The sequence below is a fragment of the Cygnus olor genome, chromosome 19, assembly GCF_009769625.2.
Source record: "Cygnus olor isolate bCygOlo1 chromosome 19, bCygOlo1.pri.v2, whole genome shotgun sequence".
Taxonomy (NCBI): domain Eukaryota; kingdom Metazoa; phylum Chordata; class Aves; order Anseriformes; family Anatidae; genus Cygnus; species Cygnus olor.
In genome coordinates, this window is record NC_049187.1 from 9,656,554 (window position 1) to 9,673,141 (window position 16,588).

At 42.6% G+C, this 16,588-nt stretch overlaps 1 protein-coding gene across 6 annotated transcripts in view; it reads left to right on the forward strand.

The window, feature by feature from the left end:
* GSN (gelsolin) overlaps positions 1 to 16,588 on the forward strand; it is a 30,101-nt gene that overhangs the window by 9,735 nt on the left and 3,778 nt on the right. For 5 of the 6 annotated variants that reach the window (XM_040531254.1, XM_040531255.1, XM_040531253.1 and 2 more), the window contains 11 exons: positions 7,753 to 7,954; positions 8,928 to 9,082; positions 9,632 to 9,793; positions 10,037 to 10,186; positions 10,498 to 10,587; positions 11,541 to 11,673; positions 12,138 to 12,226; positions 12,780 to 12,995; positions 13,789 to 13,922; positions 14,734 to 14,824; positions 15,851 to 16,021. In XM_040531254.1, coding sequence (XP_040387188.1) covers positions 7,762 to 7,954; positions 8,928 to 9,082; positions 9,632 to 9,793; positions 10,037 to 10,186; positions 10,498 to 10,587; positions 11,541 to 11,673; positions 12,138 to 12,226; positions 12,780 to 12,995; positions 13,789 to 13,922; positions 14,734 to 14,824; positions 15,851 to 16,021 — 1,584 coding nt within the window. In that variant the 5' untranslated portion in view covers positions 7,753 to 7,761. Of the gene's footprint in view, positions 1 to 6,221; positions 6,494 to 7,752; positions 7,955 to 8,927; positions 9,083 to 9,631; positions 9,794 to 10,036; positions 10,187 to 10,497; positions 10,588 to 11,540; positions 11,674 to 12,137; positions 12,227 to 12,779; positions 12,996 to 13,788; positions 13,923 to 14,733; positions 14,825 to 15,850; positions 16,022 to 16,588 lie in introns of those variants that run through there. The other variant, XM_040531251.1, reaches the window with a different exon arrangement.

Consider the following 16,588-nt stretch of genomic DNA (forward strand, 5'->3'; position numbering starts at 1 on the left):
TACACGCTCCTTTGAGACGTGTTTTCAGCACTGAACAATGATTTGTGTTTAAGTACAATTCAGGATTCATTTTTGCTCGCAACAGAAGGAAAGCGGCCAGCAGTTTCCACCGGTCCACGCTTATCTATGCTGCGTGTGTTTAAGTGCATGATTCAGCTCCCATGTATGCTCTTAAGGCAGGGCTTTTAAACAGTTGATTGTATCAGCAGATTTTCTCTGGGTGTGTTTCGATCAGATGGGAGACCTGCATATTATCCAAGAGTTTCTCCCATGTAAGTAATATTCCTCCTGATTCATATCAGTGCAACTGAGAAGAAACTCAGGCTTTTGTGTTTCTGGGGTTTCAGTATTTTTCTATGCACCAAGTTTTCAGCCCTGGTGCATTGGACTGAAGCCTCTATGTTTACTGAGTGGATCATTTTCAAAAGGTAGAGACCAGAATAGAGCTGACATGACTCATAATGCAAGCAAACAGCTGGAAAAAGTGAACAATACGTAAATCATCTGGGTGTTCTGGTTTGCTAAAGTGGTTTAGGAGGAATTTTAACTTTTGAATGCAAAAACCTACTTTGCCATTTGTGCAGATGATGCTGTACTTTGTGTCCTGGATGCTTGATTTGAGTTCGTCTTGGGATCAGACGCATGTTTTAAATCAAGGAGGTAGCTGCAGAAGGGACAATGCCACTTTGAACTTTTTGGATTTGTGATTGGCTGCATCTATTTAGATGTTAAGATTGTCATTAACCATGCTGCTCTTTGAAGATTGAAATAGTTTATGGAGTCACTATGGTTAGAGTAGAAGGAGGCTCTTCCATGCCAGTTTTCCTTGTCTCATGGAAGCTTTGTTTACTAGCTTCTTCTAGGGATGGGAGGAAAGGGGTTGTTCTTAGTATTATGTGTATATGAATTTAGCGCTGTCAGGAGACTGAAAGCTGATCTCATATCTCATTTTAGATATTTTTCAATGCTTGTCACCTTGGCAACAAAGCTGAAGTCCCACCAGATTTATTTTCAGCAACTTACTGAAAAATTAGTCATATATACTATTTTGGCAAGGAGGCTATAAAGAACAGAAAAGTATTTCCGTTTTCACTATGTACTGTCAGCTGTTAATACTGCGCTGAACTGCCTTCCTTTCTCTACTTCATGCAGTGTCATGTCTTGAATTTCTTATTGTCAGAACTTGAATGATTCTGTAACATTCAATCTAACAATCTTCATAAATTCTTCAGAGGTTTTATGGGTTTGCAAAGGATCGGAGAGAAAAGAAATGGCTGCGTGGGTAGTCAGGAAGTGTAGACTCTCTATAAAGTGTAGCAACAGCTGTACCTGAAGCAAGCAAACAATGTGATTTTGGGTATGTTTGATCTGCTCAGTGACATTCTCAGTGATCTGCAGGATGCAGCTCTTGCTCGGCAGTGTTACTGTCGCACGTACAACCAGCTGATTTTATTAGGATTGAACATGCTAGCAGCACAACTTTGGTCCCTGCAAAACAGAGACTCAGTCCTCTGTTGTTGCTGCAGAAATGTGGTGGTGATTTACTTCTTCTGTATAGGAGGTGTGGAATTCTATGAGGCAAGGGAGTCTTGCTTTTCCTGAGGAGATATATTATTATTTCTTTGTAGCAATCCATAGTCTCCGGGCAATTTTTCACAAATAAGTAGAAGAAAATAAAAATATTAGCTGGGTGGAAATGCAACCTCTTGCCTCCAAGGTACAGCGAGGACTGGTGCACAAGAAGCATTTTTGAAGCATGAATGCTGTGTGGATAGAAACTCTACTAAGATCTCCTGTTCTCCCCACGTTTTAGAAATTCAGACTGTACTTGACAGTTATCTTGATGCTGCGTAAGTATTATTCATCAAAATAAAATATACTGCATTTGCCAACTAGAAATGCAGGAATCATTCCAGAATTACACAGCAGGTGTTTTACATACTTGGTGTTGTAATGTTATGTTGGCTGCAGACCTTCCTGTATGGGCCTTGTTACGCATCGAGTTTAAACAAATTAACTGAACCTGTTATGACCTGGACACTGGGGTTGCAAATGAGAACAACCACATGGTGATCTGGCCTGCCACTGCTTATTTCACAGTCTGATTTAATTCAGCCAAGCTTTCCTGAGCAGCCACCCTGTGCGGGTAAGTCCTTGCTGTATTTGTGGGTATAGACATGCGTGAATTGCCACAATTCAACTGTAGCTCAAAAAAAAAAATCTCAAAGAAATATATGTTTGGTTTTCTCTTGTAAGTGGTCAGTTACTGGGTAAAAGTTACAAGGAGAGCAAACTGTTCAACAGTGGGTTTTTTTTCGAAGGTTAGCCGGAGTCCTCCTTCTGATGCATTGTCAGCTGAACAAAAATAAGCACCCTCACAAGCACCATTTCTGTTAAACCAGGATGCTATGAACATAGCGATCAGACCTCTGGGTCTCTGTGTGTCATGTAAATACTTAAAATATCTCTTCCTTTGCAACACACAGACCTCTTTACAGCTGAAGCTATTAAACGAACCACTGCCCTTATTTCTTTTTTTTTATCGACTATTTTACCAGCAATTTTCCACCTCTTTTTTTCCAACTGCCCATATTCAGTAAGTATTCAGAAAAAAAGCCTCCAAAAGCTTCACTGAATGGCTTAAAAATATATGTGCTCTTTGCAGTCTTAGAAATGTCAGAGTACAAAGTGTGGTGAGGAAAGCCCTGTGTGCTAATATTTGCTATGTCATGCAGAGGAACTGGCTACTAAATATTTATTCCCGATCCTGTGTATTTAATCTCACTTCAGTAAATTTTTAATTATTAAAGTATTACTGCCTTGCACATTTTGTGGTCTGAAATGCTCTGGCAATGCCAGAAGTCAGAGAATGTTTTGTCTGAGTGCATGCATTCCTGCAGCTGTGGTGAGCTGCTCCGAATGTTTGAGGTTGAGGAGGAACCAGCCTGGAGCCTGACAGAATGAAGACTTTTCTCCTCTTCTTTTATTCCATGAGATTGGATGATGTCGTCTCACAGAAAGATTCTTTAGGTAGCATCATTACACGCTTTAAATGGTGGTAGGTGTGAAGATGTGACAGTTTATTTGATGTGGAGGAGCCAGGCATTAATTGTTGCCACTAATGGGTGTTGCTGTGTGATGGGACACAGAATAAGAGGTTCTGGGCTCACAGGTATGTCTTGAAATGGAACAGGCTGTTCCTTTCTGTGTAGGGCAGGGGCCCCGCTGAAGAACCGGGCACCTTCGTGTCAGGAACAAATTCAGAGGGGAGTAAAGACAAACAGTGAAAATGCTGATGGCATCAATTTGTGAGGGCACAGAGCCACTGCGACAGGGGAGTGGGAGGCACAGGCACAGAGATTAACGTGAGGAGCATAAATGGGAGTATTTAGGGAGGGAGGCAGGCAAAGAGAACTGTTTCTTATAAGTTCCAGGATGGAAATAAGAAAGGGATTTTGGTCTGGGTATCAGGAAAGAATAAAGAGTCCCTGAGAGGTGGTGGTGGAATCCCAGCTGTCGGGCCTCTCGCAGTGCAGTGATGGGGAGCATGGGCTGGAATGGCACGTTTGCTGGGCGGAGAGACCAGAGGGTGCCTCCGGCTTTCCTGGCCTTTCTTTTGAAGCAAGCAGCTTCCAGCTTCTGGAAAAAAAAATCATTTAAAAATTTCTTGAAGAAGCAATCTCTAAATTCTGCTGTTGGTCTGTGAGAGACACACGTAGACTTTCGGGCAGCGTCTGCTTCCCTGGCACACCAGGTCTCGCACGCTGTGTGGCAAATAGGACGTGCAGCCCCGCAATTATTTCTGTAGGCCATTCTCCATCAGAAGCCCTTCTCAGACAGACCTGTGACGATTGCGTTAACTGCACATCTGGATACCATAACAAGCTGTTGTCTTCCACTGCTTGCTCAAAACATTGGACTTCTTAAGTTCTTGTTTTTATCACCCTGCGGCCAAGTGTCACTTAGATGATCCATCTGCGCTGAAATCCCGTATTTCAAGCCCTTTCCTTGTTTTCCTTAAATAATTTTCTTTTGCATAAGATGCTGGCTCTGCACAGCACCACTTCTGTGACTAAGCTGGACACTTTTATTAACATCAGCTTGAAATTTGCCTTTTTTCCCACGTCTCCAGCAAGACATCCTTTTCAGTATGGTCCTGGCAACCTCATCTGGCACATGCCGTCGATCAGACATCCAGAGCACAGATTTCTGTGGCTTGATTTAACAATGCCACATTTGCTGACAGAGTAATGAGCCATACCAGCTGGTCAAGTATGTTGCCCTTATTCCCTTCTGACATGCTTCAGCTGAATCTTTACCAAGGAATATGATAATATACAATTTATTCAATATAGCCCTCTTTCCTTCTTTTGCCTACATTTACATTCTGCAGCTAATTGACAAGACAAGCTTGGACTCACAGCAAAACTTATAAAATGCCAAGTTGATTAAAAGACCACATCCATTCCTCTCCCCAACCCCCCCAGCATATTGTATATCCTTACAGGCATATATTTGGGGATTTGAATTTACCCTGAAATGGGATGCTAACAATGAAGATGATCCTAGGTCTCTTTGCCTTCAGTCTGTGAAGTTTATCAAAGCGTGGCTCTATCCAGACATTTATTAATAAAAAGTCCAAAGTATTTTTCCATTTGGAAGGGACTCACCTCTTTCTAATGTTTTGCAATCGGGTCGTCTTGGTTTGGGTATGCTGCAGCTGCAGGAGCCATTCACAGCTGACTTCCTCGGAACACTAGGGCTGACCCAGTACACTGTTAGGCTTCCAAAGTCGTTTCACCAGTTTTTGGACCTCTGACACTGAATTTCCTTTGCAGAGATCAGAAATACCAGCAAGACTAAGACATTGTTTTGATTATCTGTTGCAGTTTGAGAATTTGCAGTGAGATTTACAAAGGTACATTAACTAAAACAGAGTTTGCCAACTTGAAATTTCAGAACAAAATGCATTAGCTTGGATGAGAGAGAGAGAGAGAAAGAATTCTCAAGGAGAGAGGAGAAGGCACATACAAAGAGGGGTCTGATCTTTCCATCCTGGAAGTCTTGTTGTGGACTCAAGCAGGTGGAGCACTGGTCCCTTATTTAAGCATCTTTTGAGAGCTTTTGAAAGGAGGAACCTCAGACTGTCAGTAATTCTTCTCTGGGTGCACTAAAAGCAAAAGAATAACCAGTGGCATAACGACACCAAGGCAGTAGTTGCATTCCTCCTGTCTTTCTTGTTTGGCCTTCCAGGATGTCCGTGGGCACGCAGCCCGGAGCGTGCCTGCAGCAGGTCTCAGCACCACAGACACTGCTCGCACCTCGGGAGCCACCCCAGCACCTGGGACGAGCACGGGGCTGCTCTGCACGTGGGGTGCCATGGCTGGAGGTGGGACACAGGCTGTTCTGTGCAGTGTACGTACTGGGAACGTGGTGAATTGAGTCGTTGAAGTGTAGGGCAGGCAGAAGAACAAGCTCCTTGCTGTCTGTCCTTGGTGGCAGATCATCGGCACGCTGCAGTCCACCATGCTATGTTGTACTTCCGTTGGACTGAACAGGATTGATGGCTGTTACAGTCCTGCCACGGGGGTCTTACTACACCCTCAGTAATATTTGGTTGTGGAATTACTGAGGTAGCTCTTGTTCTCTCACCCACCAGACCACTAACGTCCTTTTGCTAACACCATGAGCTGAAATACAGGGGTCCGTATCAGCCCTCTCCGGCTTGCGTTCCTCTGATAGAGGCTTGTATAGATGTTGCATTCAGGTGCAAGACTCACAAAACATGTGCTGAATTTTGCTTCTTTCTCCTCTGGCAAGTTCAGAGAGATGAAGGCATATTCCCTCCATGCTCGGGTCATTCAGATGTATACTTTTAGTGGTTCTCTGTTCTTTTTCTCATTTTCAAAATCTTTTTCTCTGCAGCCCTTGCCATCTGGAACACCCTTTCTGTTCCTCTGCATCTCGTCAACTTTCCATTTATTCGCAGTTTTTCAGCAGACAAAATGTTGCCTTTGTTGTTGACATCTCTTAATTTCTTCCTCTCTTATTGGCCTTATGACCAGATATTTCGCTTGTTTGGACATAATCGCACCGTCAGCTGTAATGGATAGCATATTGTCTTGAGTTATTGCCTGCTGGGATTAAGCATCTGTAAGTGGCTGAAAGAGTCTCTGAGATTTCCAAGAGGTCTGTGCACAAACACGTTACGCCCCTATGGTGCTGAGGGGGTGGGTGTGTTTGTCTGTGATAAAAGATTGGCTCCTGCAGTGTGCCTTCAATTGCGGGAGGAGGAGGAGGGAGCTGGGACTCCCTACAGCTTCTGCAGGAGAAGGGAGAAGCCCATTTGCTGTTAGAAATGGGCAGACAGGACTTCGGTTATGTTTTCCTCACCATTTTTTGCACAATGGCTCTGAAGCTGAACTGTGTTAGCTCCATGTCTGTTGCAGGGCTTGGATATGTTGTTACAGCAGCTGTTGTGCTTTCAGCTGTGGTAAGTGCCTAACGCCACAATTAAACATTGGAAAACTTTTGGTTTTTGATTACTTCTAAGAGTCACACTGTTTTCTAACTCTTTCTAAGGAGCTTGTCCAATTTTATAGTGGGGATTTGGGAGCAATTCTCAGGATGACTGGAATCAGAACGTGGAAGTTCGCTGTTTTCCATCTCTGCCTGTTTGATACCTGATTTCAGCTTAGGAATCACTTCAGTAGCTAACTTGCTGTTTTGCTTTCTAGTTTGTAACATTCTTTATTTCTGCCTTGGAAGCTGACGTATTGTACTCTTGTCCATCAGCTACTGTGAACTGTCTTCTTTATCAAAATACTGTATGCTTCTAATATAACCTTTTAATTTTTTCTTCCCTGTTATCTGATACCACTTAAAGGCATGCAGTAATATACAGACAAACTTCCTTTACTGGTGCTACAGAAATGTTCTATTTCCTTTCAGTATTACAAAAGTGAATTGTTTAAAAATATAGCTATATGAAAGTGTTCATTATGTTTTTTAAAAGAATGGATTGCATATTACTAACAGATTATATTAACATGAAAAAACACATATTAAAGCAGAATTGCAGTGTCCTTAGGACAGGATGTTATGTACAGTATATGTAATTCCTGAAACGGAACAGCTGCACAGAAATACTGAAGTAACGTGTCCCACGATTATAAATGGAAGGTATATAAGAAACTTGTTAATTATCTAACTCTTTGATGATATTCACAACATTTTCCAGTGAGAGCTGGATAAGATTACACAATAATAATACAAGCTGGATAAGATTACACAAGGTGTAAGTAATGATAAATAATTGTGCAAGATGCACAATGTGTAGTGATAAGTTTATTTCTTGCGGTCTTGGACCTCATGCATTGAAAATAATAGTAAGGGGACTTGACTTTTGCTTATAACTGAAAAGTTATAAATTAGTATAGAAAATACATAAAGTAAAACCAGGAAAAGTAGACCAAAAAAAAAAAAAACAGAGAAAAGAGAGTCTAGGAAAGAATAAGTCAGGGTGTCAGGGATAAGCCAGAAAGTAGAGCTGATTGGAAGTGAAAAGTAACAGTGATCATTTAAGAAAGATTTTATTTATTTGCACAGTTCAGTGCAAGAGGAAAAAAAAAAGAAAAAGAAACTCTCCCCTTGTTGCCTGGAACAATAGTTAAGAGATCAGAAGCAATATAATTTAAACAAGGGCTTCCTTGTACTGTGTGTACTGAATAACATTCTCTGTCCTGCCCCTAGCCTGTCAGCATGGTGGAACACGCTGAGTTTTCCAAGGCTGGGAAGGAGCCTGGCCTTCAGATTTGGAGGATTGAGAAATTTGATTTGGTACCAGTGCCAAAAAATCTGTATGGAGACTTCTTCACAGGGGATTCCTATCTGGTGCTAAACACCATCAAGCAGAGGAATGGGAACCTCCAGTACGACTTGCACTTCTGGTTAGGTAAGTCTGACGGGAGTGCTCCTGAACTGGGAGCCCAAAGTGAACTCTCTTCCTCACACTACTCCAGCATTGTCCAGTGTTACCCAGGGAAGTAAGGAACACAGAGAATGGCATACAGAGAATGCAATTTTGGGTGCACGTAGTGCTACTCAACTTAAATATTTGAAATGGTTTCTGCAAGAGTGAGAACAGCCATCTCTGTACCTAGAAATAGAATTGTGTGACCAAACGAAGGACTTTTCTGATCAAGATGACACAAGTCCTAGTTCTCCAGAGTCTCATGTCAGGCCCACAGAGAAGACAATCTCACATGAAAGAGGCTGCTGAAATCCTTTCTGTTTGGTGGGATAGAAGTCAGCTGTTACCTTCCTCACTCAATGAGTATTCTTTGTCCCTGTGAAGTTTAGATCTTCTAATTGTCCATCTGCAGTAAAAGTCACCGACTAACATGGCAAGACTTCTCTACATCCTGCAAAACCAAAACACTTTGGCAATATCGTAGTTAAAGCTATGTAGGATACTTGCTTGGGGTTTGTCCTATTTGCCATCTCTCAGTGGCTTTTCCGTGCTAAAGAGCTCCTGAGAGGCAAACTGCTGGGGAACCGATGCCCTGCTAGTCTCTACAATCTTCATAAACCATGACTGTGTCTCCCTGCAGATTCGTCTGCTCATGATTTAGTCCATAGCAAGCTTCCATCCAGGACAAGGCAAAACAGCAAAGGGAAAGTGTGTGATACTTATCAAAAGCGCAGCTGTGAAGCAGTGGGGCTGCAGCAGATATGGTGGTATAATAAGCCTGACAGGAAAAAATAAGCTTTTTAATGCTCTTTGGGGTCGTTATTAGAAAAGTTTGGAAATGGTTATTCTGCAGACCTTCCTGGAAGCTAAACTTTTCAGGAATCTCCTTTCTCCTTGGTGTTTATGCAGTCGGATATGGGAGCTGAAACCCTGTTGTCACCTTTTCATTTCTTAGGAGATGAAAGCTCTCAAGATGAGCGCGGGGCAGCTGCCATATTCACTGTTCAGATGGATGACTACCTTCAAGGGAAGGCTGTCCAGCATCGTGAAGTGCAAGGCCATGAGTCTGCAACTTTCCTGGGATACTTCAAATCTGGCATCAAGTACAAGGTAGGTTATGACTTGATCTTTATACTGCCAGTCTGAATCAAGTCTGCAAGAAATGGCACCCTGCCCACTTCTCGGAAGAATGAGAACTCCCTCTCTGCCAGTTGCTTAAAAACATTCTCAAACAGATGTTTTCAATGAGTTGGAACTGACAGGGTGGAGAACAGCAGATCCCAGTGGGAGAACTTTGGCTGAATTAATAATGCACAATTTTAGGAATCGGGGTTTTGTTTTTCTTCAGGAAGCAGAGGAAAAAACAGTCCTAAGATGTCTGGAATGAGTTTAAGAAAGAGCAGTCCTACTTAATGGGAAACACCTACTCAGTAGACTTAATTTCTCCCCGATTACTTAACAGCTTAACCTTGCCAGTCCCTTTTTCTGTGCTCAGTCCACCTCCTTACCATACATAATGTTTGGGTAAAGCAGATGAATAGCAGTGGGAGTTGCTCTTCAATGCCTGCTTCTTCTATTCCATTTTACTTCAGTAGTGGAATTCCACTGTAGTAAAGCAACAGCATGAGTATGAATCATTCGTTTTTCCTTTTGTCTTAGGCTGGTGGTGTGGCTTCTGGCTTCAGGCACGTGGTTCCCAATGAAGTGACTGTGCAGAGGCTTCTCCAGGTCAAAGGCAGGAGAGCAGTCCGAGCGACAGAGGTCCCTGTGACCTGGGAGAGCTTCAACACAGGGGATTGTTTCATCCTTGACCTTGGCAGCGTAAGTACCATGCAAAAGATGAGTTTATCAGCCTTTCAGGGGCAGAAGTCTGATTAGTTCTTCTTCTTTTTTTTTTTTTTATTTCCACGGTGTTTAAGTTATCTCAAGTGTTGAGCGTTCTGAAACATTACATAGCCAGTCTTCTGACATCTTTCAGTCTCAGCTGTACTGCTGTCTCCTTCAGAGAGGGTCATGTTTGGATCCGACAAGTGTTAGCTGCATGGTTTTTCTCTTTCCCGCCAGAACATCTACCAGTGGTGCGGCTCCAACAGCAATCGTCAAGAACGGCTGAAGGCCACTGTGCTGGCCAAGGGGATTCGGGACAACGAGCGGAATGGTCGCGCCAAGGTCTTCGTTTCAGAGGAAGGATCAGAGCGGGAGGAAATGCTACAGGTTGTTCACTTCATCCATTTCTCTGTGCTGGAATGGGAAGGGCGGTATCTAGAAGAATGGATGCAGTAGGTGGATAGGCTCAGTAGTGTGTGTCTTTCCATATAAAGTGCTAGCAGTGTAAACACTCAATTCAGTGCAGACTTGGACCTCTGCATTGTTGGGACATCAGAGTATATTTTTGCTTTTGTTGATCTAGAAGTTTCTTCTACTTGTTACTTGTGGCTGGGGCATCTGGGGAACACAGATTCTCTTCAGTTGGCTACTAATGCTTTTTTTATTTTTATTTTTATTTTTTTTTACTTCTCTCTCAGGTCCTGGGACCAAAGCCCAGTTTGCCAGCAGGAACTCCTGATGAGACCAAAACCGATACAGCTAATAGGAAACTGGCTAAGCTCTACAAGGTAACAAGAAACAGACAGATCCTGACAATTGTGGAGAATGGATTAATCTTTGCACAATTAGATGGAGCTGGAATAGTGGAGAAAAGCTGATCTGATCTCAGTCAAAGAGATTTTTATGAACTTTTCAAGTGTATGAACCTTGGTTGCTTGCAGTGCATACTCACATGCTTTTTTACTGTCTTTATTGCCGCTGCTGAATCTAGTCAGCAGTGGGGATTGAGCTGGGACTTTTCAGGAATTTTTGAGGGAAAGGCAGAGTGTGAAATGAGTGGGTAAAAGAAAGGGAGTCTTCCTTTGTGTTACCAAACGTTGTGTTAGGAAGTTGACAAGATTGGACTAGAAGGAGTGAGTCTGAAAACTGCCTCTATCCCTTTCTACATCCAGTGTGCACACTGGATGAAGCAATGATTTGGAAGGTAACATTTGCCACCAGCTAGTATAAGTGCAGAAGAATGTCCAAGACTTTTTGGGAGGAATCTCCTCTACAGCAGTCTCTGCTAATGATTTAGTGAATGTCTGCCAAGGTGGTTTGTAATGTAGATCTTTATTCACTAGTAAGTACAGGAACTCAGACCATTAAACCCACTCGACACAGGGAAGCCTATTCACAGTTACCAAGACAGTCCTCTCCGGTTGTTAGGTGCAGTTATTTTGCTTTAGAAGAATTTTATAGGCTGGTTTTGCACCAAAGATATTTACCATTTTGAATCAATCTTTACTTGGTCCCAGCATTATCTGCATTGCTAGAAGTACTTGAAAGCTTCAGAGTAAGTGTTATGCTTTTGTCATACTGTTGCTGTGTCAAAGGTATCCTGTTTGTAAAACAGTAGTGCCTGGAGCAGCCAATGCATTCAAATCGATTTCCTTCCACTCCCTGAGTTTTGGATCGTTGCCATGACGCTGGAGGGAAAAAGGGAAATGCCTTATCTAATCTCTGCGCTGTGTTATCACAGGTCTCAAATGGGGCCGGGAACATGGCAGTCTCCCTGGTGGCAGATGAGAACCCCTTCTCCCAGGCAGCCCTGAACACAGATGACTGCTTCATTCTGGACCATGGCACAGATGGAAAGATCTTTGTTTGGAAAGGTACCGTAGAGATGCAGGTGAAGCTGGTTTTGCATACATAGGATTTGCATCCAATTACTGATCCCTGTTTCCTTTGAGCTGGGTAGGGGAGTGGACACTTGATGATAGTGATGCTTTTCAGGGCAAGTTCAGATAGTACGAACAATCTCAGAAGAGCACTCTCATCTGAAATGTTAGGTGTTAAGATACAGTGTCTTTAGTGTACAGAATTAAACGAAGGGTTCTTGGAACCAGGAAGAAAAAATAAATAAATGTCATAAGTAGAAAGGCAATTGTGTTCTCAGTCATCGCAGAAAAGCATAAAGGAAATCAAACAATTTTCCTTTGCTCTTTGGCATCATCTTCTAGCTGGCAGGCTGGGCCCTTCAGATGTTGCAAAAGGGTGAAGTGCCTGGGACAGTTTTTTCTCTGGGTACACAAAACTTTGTAAGAGTTGACCCCTCTTCTCTCCATTTTCATTAAAGGCAGGAGTGCCAACTCTGAAGAGAGGAAGGCAGCCCTGAAAACAGCTTCTGAGTTCATTGATAAGATGAATTATCCGAAGCATACCCAGGTAAGGATTTATATATTTATTTTACCTTTTCTATGACCTCTCAAAATGGTGAAAAAGACAAGGTATAGGTAAACCTGCCCTTCTTGTTCTTAAAGTGATGATTCTAAGGGTTTAACATCCCTTCAGTCTTCCTCAAAACTCACCTTAGACTGAGTCTGAATCCCATAGCATATTCTGAGAACCAGGCATAGTTACACAGAAGCTTAAAGGCTGACTAACACTGGCATGGAAGAAATTGATTCTTTCAAACTAGTGGTTGCAAGCAGCAGAAAACAGATGGATTGTGATGTCTTTACTCTCGATAAAGATCTATCTGTGGTAATAACTGGAGGTTCTATTGATTGCTGTGTGTCAGGCATTAGTGAGAGCTGACCTGGCTCTTAGTAGTGCTTCTTGGCACCCAGCACTTCACTGTTGTAATGTCAGAAGAGTTGTACCAGGCAATTCTGCCAGCTTGAAACCAGAGCTCCTATGAAGCAAGGAGTAGCCAGAGTCAGAGCTCTGTGGGATGTGGGGTAAGGCTGCTCGTGATGGGCTGGCTCATTTGTTTCAGATCCAAGTCCTCCCTGAGAGTGGTGAGACACCTCTGTTTAAGCAATTCTTCAAGAACTGGAGAGACAAGGACCAGACAGAAGGACTGGGACAGGCTTACATTTCTGGTCATGTTGCCAAGATCGAGAAGGTTCCTTTTGATGCCGCCACTCTTCACACCTCCAAGGCCATGGCTGCCCAGCATGGAATGGAGGATGATGGCTCTGGCAGGAAACAGGTGAGCTGCATCAGAATCCCTTTGGAAGGTTTCCAGAATTGTCTTTGCTACTTCTTGCATTCCTGCAAGAACAGTGAGACAGATAGGAGCCTGAGACTCAGTTTCATAAATACTGAGGGAATTTTTAACATCAGAAATACCAGCAAGGTCTTGAGAGCCCTACAACCGTGTGGTGTAGATGAGCTGTTATTTTCACTCCAAGATTGCCCTGGGGACAATTTTTCACCCAATGGTGTGTAGCGAGACGTTCTCATTCCACCTCCTCCCTGTTACTCTAGCTGTTGCCGTCATACATGGGATGGGTGTCTCGGAAGCAGTGGTGAAGATGGGTTTGAAAAGGCTGCATGGTGGTTCTCATGCCAACCTTAGACTTTTCAAAAGTCCCCAGTAAATCTAAAAGCCCTGTTCCCAACTGTCCAACTGAGAGAAATTGGAATGATCATGTCAGGTACAAAATTGGCACACGGGCTGGCAGTGTTAGTGGTTTGATTGGCTTTTGTTCCAGTGTTTCTCACCGTTCTGATAAATCTGATCGAGGTTTGAGAGCTCACAAAAGGGTGAGGTAAATGTGCTTTGCTTCAGGCCTGGCTGCAAGCCGTGGAAATCTGATGGGCGGGATCGCCAGGCTTGTAGTGACTTTCCCCAGCAGGTGGGGCTGCAGTACTGTAAGTTTTAGGAAGCCAAATTAGGGAAGAAAATGGAACACAAGCTCTGTTCAGGAAAGTCTGCTTATTTTGCTGTCATGTTTCACTCAGAATATTTCTGTTCCTCTCCCTTTCTGCTCTTTTTCTAGATTTGGAGAATAGAAGGCTCAGAGAAAGTGCCAGTGGATCCTTCAACATATGGCCAGTTCTACGGAGGGGATAGTTATATTATCTTGTACAATTACCAGCATGCTGGAAAACAGGGACAGATCATTTACACTTGGTAAGAAGGTTTTCCTGGTGCAAGTCAGGAAACACTGGGACTAAGTGGTGTTCTGAGTCTTCTTTGAAAATGATCACTGTTGGTTTCCATTTATAGAGGATTCTTAAGGAATAAGATTTCACCCGGGGTAGTATTCCTTTCCAAAACACTACCAGAAATCTGAAATGTTTTGTTTGAAATTTTAATGGGGGGAATTACTGTGCTAGCATCTTTTTTTTTTTCTTTTTTCTTTTTTTTCTTTTTTCTTTTTTTTTTCCCCTACTAGTAGTTACTCCCTTCTTTGGATCATGCTTTAGACTTTTTGCAGAGTTTCTACATCTGAGACCACTGTGACTGTCTTTTGTTATTTTAACACCTTGGTTGGTGGCTTGTGACACTTACAGTTTCCAGACCACGCCATTAAAGAGGAGTTTTTCAGTGGTTAGTCTCACACTGGTGATGTTCTTGCTTATCAGAGGGGTCACAGACAAGCTCCGTAACTGAAATCAAAAAGGGTGTGGTCTCTGTAGGTGCTGCATGTGTACTTCCTGCTAACAGTACCAACAGGCATGTTTTTAAGCCAGCTGCTAGAAGGATAATGGGAGATAGACACGAAGGTACTAAAGAATCTGTGCTTATTTTCTAGAAAATGTCCCCATCTCCCTCTGTAATCAGTGTTACAATATAAGATAGTGAATTTCTTCTTCATGTTGAATGAAGTGCTGCAGAGGTTGGATAACAAAAGTTTTTCTTCTGTCTTCGTCTCTGTAAGGTGCATGTGTAGGAAGGGAAAACGTTAAAAATACAACTCAAATTTTGCCTTGTCTTTCAGGCAGGGTGCTCATTCCACTCAAGATGAAATTGCAACCTCTGCATTCCTTACAGTACAGCTGGATGAGGAGCTGGGAGGCAGCCCTGTGCAGGTGAAAAAAAAAAAACAACAAACCAACAACCAAACAAAAATCCAACAAAGCAGAAAAATAAACACTGTGGGAATAAATAAGATATAACTGGTTTTCTTATATCTTTTAAGTGGCAGTGAGCCTTCTGCTTTGTAGTATTACTAACACCAGGAATTAACAATCTGCATTTCATACCAGTTAGTGCAACATGTTGACAGCCGACAGAGCTTGGTAGGAGAAGTAGGAAACACCTTGGATATATTTAGCTATGTTTTTGCAAAAGCAGCTGGATCGATGAATGCAGCAAATTTCTGGAGTTAGCTAAGATACCTATTTTTCTTCTTAATTTAAAATTAAAGTGAGAAAAAAGTCATGTGACAGAAGAAAGTCCTTGGTGATTGAGAGAGGAGTGAGAAGCAAACAAATAGTTCATGAGAATGAAATATTTCAGTTAGCTTTTTCTAAAGTGAATCTGGAAAGAGTTGAAAGAGTTAAAAGGCTGAGAAACAGTGAGAAAGCTCAGTATGTTTTGGCAAATGAAAAAGGACGTTTGTATTTCGTAGGATAAGTGTAACTTACCAAAATGTGTCGTATACCCTGATAACCATCCTAGCAGAAGGAAAGGGCTTTGGGGATCCTCTCTGTATCATATACGGTACCAAATGTCAGTGGAGAAATCCAGTCACGTAGTGGAAGACTCCATCTGTGGTGCAGGTGTTACGGAGAGGCTGCCTGCCTTACCTAACCCTAAAGCTATTTAGGCAAGAAACAAGTGGCCTGTATAAGACAGGAGGTTTTTCATGGCTGTTATTTGTTACCTCTATGCCAGTGGATCACCCATCAATTAAAATGAAATGGCAACTGTGAGAGCTCAGTTTAAATGCTGATCTGTTTTTGTGTGGAAGTTAATAGCTAAGCTCCAGTGACCATCTAGGTGCTATAGGAAGATTTCAGCTGGAAGTATGGCGACAAAAGCCTTTTCTAGCGTACCTGATGCTACTCTTCAACAGCAGCTTAAAACTGAGTGTTTTTTTTTTTTTTTTCTAGAAACGAGTAGTGCAAGGAAAAGAGCCACCTCACCTGATGAGTATGTTTGGTGGAAAGCCTCTGATTATTTACAAGGGTGGAACCTCTAGGGGAGGCGGCCAAACCGCACCTGCAGAAACACGGCTGTTCCAAGTCCGATCCAGCACCTCAGGAGCTACTAGAGCGGTAGAGGTATGTGAAGAGAGAGCCAACGTCCATGTTGCATGCATTGGCTGTGATGGGGACATGAGCCCTTTGACAAGAACAAGGGCCAGACTGAGCTTTCTGATGTAAACTGTAGCATACTTTGAAACCTTGGTAAAGTGTTAAAAGATTTCTCTTTTCCTATGGATAAGTAGTAATAATCATCACCTTCTAATTAGTTTATAAATATCACCTTGAATAGGCTGAAGCTGTTTTCTCTGAAGTCCACAACAGACGTTACACCTGCGTACAATGATGCTTTTCAAACACTGTTGAAAACCATTTGGATGGATGTTGTGCTGGTTGTTGTGACTTGTTCTTAGCCTGTGTGACCATGCTGCTAACCCTATATGCAAATAGAACCTGTGCCAGGACACAGGTTAAGAGCCCTACTCCTTTGAAAAAAAATGCACGCACACACAAAAACATGCAACAACAAAAAAAGGGAATGAATCCTGGCCAACAGCTGTCATAGAATCATATCATAGAATGGCTTGGGTTGGAAGGGACTGTAAAGTTCATCTAACTCCAACCCCGCTGCCATGGGCAGGGACA